Consider the following 3,104-nt stretch of genomic DNA (forward strand, 5'->3'; position numbering starts at 1 on the left):
CATAAATTCCTTTGACACCTAAGACAATCTCCTAACTAAATTGTATAGTTTCTTGATGTTCCTTTCTCAATTTTCCTCCTACAATGTTCTTTCCAAGATGTCAAGTCTTGATTTCTTTTTCTCTTGGCCATAATAGTCCTAAAATTCTACACTTTTTTTAATTAATTATATATATTTTGTTGATATCTAAAGCCTCTTTGAATTAGGCCACGAGTATTAATCAAGTTTTTCAAAAGTTTTGAGGCTTTCGAAAAGAAAATTAATAGGAATAAATCAAGTTTTTTCTTTTCTAACAATGTTTATTTTAATGTGTCAAAAAAGATCAATAATATATTTTTTATTAATCAATGCTATCTTGGCATACAAATAATATTTCTCAGATCCAGTAAAAGTTTTCGTTTGACTTACTCATAAAATTAGGAAAAACTTGCATATTAGAAAACTAGGTCTTTATCCATGGCTGCCAGAGTGATTCTTATTCAATCTAGTATTCTTACTATTTTTAATTATATCATGCAAACTCAATTATTCCTTGTATCAGTTTGTGTGAAATTAATAGGTTTTTAGACAATTTATTGAAGGAGGGTTGTAACGCCTTATATTTCTTTCCTCAATATATGATAAATTTTCATAAATATTTAAATGGGAAAATAAATTTTCTTTCAAAACTCTCTAATAAGAAAGAGACATTGAAATGATATAAGGTTCATAGAGTAAAATTTCATTAATTCATAAGTACTTTAGAAAAAACAAAGATTCTAAAGTTTTTATCAGTAACAAACATAAATAGTAGTTTTACAACTGTTTCAAAAGAATGCTATAGAACTGAAAATATTCATTACATAACTCAAAATAACTAAGTATATAACAGTTCTCATCCTTCCATGCACTGTGAGCCTGGTACTATTCATCCTGGTTTCCTAAAAATATTGTGTAAGGGTGAATCTCCACCCTACCACTCATACATAACATATACATTCTTCACAAAACACATCTTATCACGATTAAAGAAAACATCATAGCATTACATATCACAGTGTCATATAAAGCATATTCTCATCTCAACGCGTATTACATTTTTCCATCTCATACTCTTTCGAGTATATTCACATGTTCACATATGCCATTTCTCATGTTCACACATATTTTTCATCATATTTCCACATACTTTTCATCATATACATCAAACCATGGCATATTAACAATACACATCATTTTTACATGAAATACAATATATTCAAACATGAAACATCCATCTCTTTGTATATTTCATATCACAAAATCATATAATCATATCAACCATCCTCAATATACCTTATCATGCCTTATTTGAACATAATATCACATTTTCACCATGTATTCATCATAAAATCACATAAATAATCAATTATTCTCACTTTTCATCGATTATTTTTCATAAAACAAGGATTATTCCACATATAATCACATACATGACAAGATCTATGGGAATACGAGTAATAAGCATAACAAAATGATAAAGGAGAACCCCCCTTTACCTCAAAACAGAGCTTTTACAAGGATTTAACCGAAGATTTAACTCTAGAACGGAGTTTTTCCTAAGAACATCATGAACATCTATAAGAAAAAGAAGAAGAAGAGAAACAAACGGTAAATCTAACTTCAAACTTAGAGAAACTTACTTGAAATCCTTTAGAACGGATGTAGAATCACAGATCTGAAGAGAAATCTAAGTTTAGGAGGTTTAGTATGGGAGAAAATGGCGAGATATGACCTTAGAACCTTCGAGAACCTTGGGTAGGAGTGGAGAAATGAAAATTTCATGTGAAGTCCCCTATTTATAGAAATTTTTTTTGAAGATGTCAGCGTTAATGTGATGTAAGCGATGATGTCAGCATGATGCAAGCGATGATGTCAGCGTGAGATCACCAATGACATAAGCGATGATGTCAGCGTGATGTCGCCGATGACATCAGCATGATGTCATTGTTGACATCAGGGGCTACTGTACATACACGGTTGCTTTTTGCTCACAAAGTACTACAAATTTTTCTCAATGATATACTATAGGCATGACACAAAGCATATGATGTTACAATTCTCCTCTCCTTTAAGGAATTTCGTCCCCGAAATTCGCTAAGTTACAAAAAGATCAGGATATAATTTTCTGATCTTATTCTCAACTTTGCACGTGGCATCTCCTTCATCACTAGTATTCCATATTACTTTAACAAGTGAAATCTCCTTACCCCTTAATTTCTTAACACGGCAATCAACAATTTTCACCGGTTGTACATCATATGACAAATTCTCTCTCACTTGAACAGGATCAAGTTCTATCACATGAGTAGGGTCAGGAATATACATTCTAAGTTGAGATACATGGAATACAGGATGCAAGTTTGAGAGATTTGGAGCCAAAGCAATTTCATAAGCAACAGGACCAATTTTACTTAGCACTTCAAATGGCCCAATAAACTTAGGAGATAACTTCTTAGATTTTAGAGCTCTTCCAACTCCAGTTACAGGTGAAACTTTCAAAAATATATGATCAATCACCTGAAACTTCATTGGTTTTCTCCTCTTATCATAGTAACTCCTTTGCCTATCTTGTGCTATTTTCATCTTTTCTCTAATCAATTTGATTTGCTCATGTTGCTTCTGAACCATATCTAGTGCATATAGGATCGTCTCTCCAGTTTCATACCAACACAAAGGTGTTCCACACTTCCTTCCATATAGAGCCTCAAATGGAGCCATTCCAATGCTTGCATGATAATTGTTATTATACGTGAATTCCACCACAGGTAGACATTCCTCCTAAGTTCCTTGTTGTTCGATCACACAAGCTCTCAACAAATCCTCCAAGGACTGTATTGTTCTTTCAGTCTGACCATCAGTTTGTGGATGATAAGTTGAACTAAGTTTTAACTTAGTACCCAAGGCTTTCTGCAGACTCTCCCAAAATCTTGATGTAAACCTTGGATCTCTGTCTGACAAAACACTAGTTGGCACTCCATGCAATCTGACTATCTCTCTTATATACATATCTGCTAACTTCTCCAACTTGTATTTCATATTAATGGAAAGAAAATGAGCTACTTTAGTCAATCTATCTACTATCA

General features: G+C 32.5%; 1 protein-coding gene across 1 annotated transcript; it reads right to left on the reverse strand.

Annotated features, from left to right (window-relative positions):
- Positions 1-2,115: 2,115 nt before the first annotated feature.
- On the reverse strand, positions 2,116-2,739 carry LOC113870045. The gene has a single exon (XM_027506642.1). The coding sequence runs from the start codon at positions 2,737-2,739 to the stop codon at positions 2,116-2,118; it is 624 nt and encodes a 207-aa protein (XP_027362443.1).
- Between the last annotated feature and the right edge of the window lie 365 nt (positions 2,740-3,104).

Source organism: Abrus precatorius, unplaced genomic scaffold (assembly GCF_003935025.1).
Source record: "Abrus precatorius isolate BTA unplaced genomic scaffold, Abrus_2018 Scaffold6, whole genome shotgun sequence".
Classification (NCBI taxonomy): Eukaryota; Viridiplantae; Streptophyta; class Magnoliopsida; order Fabales; family Fabaceae; genus Abrus; species Abrus precatorius.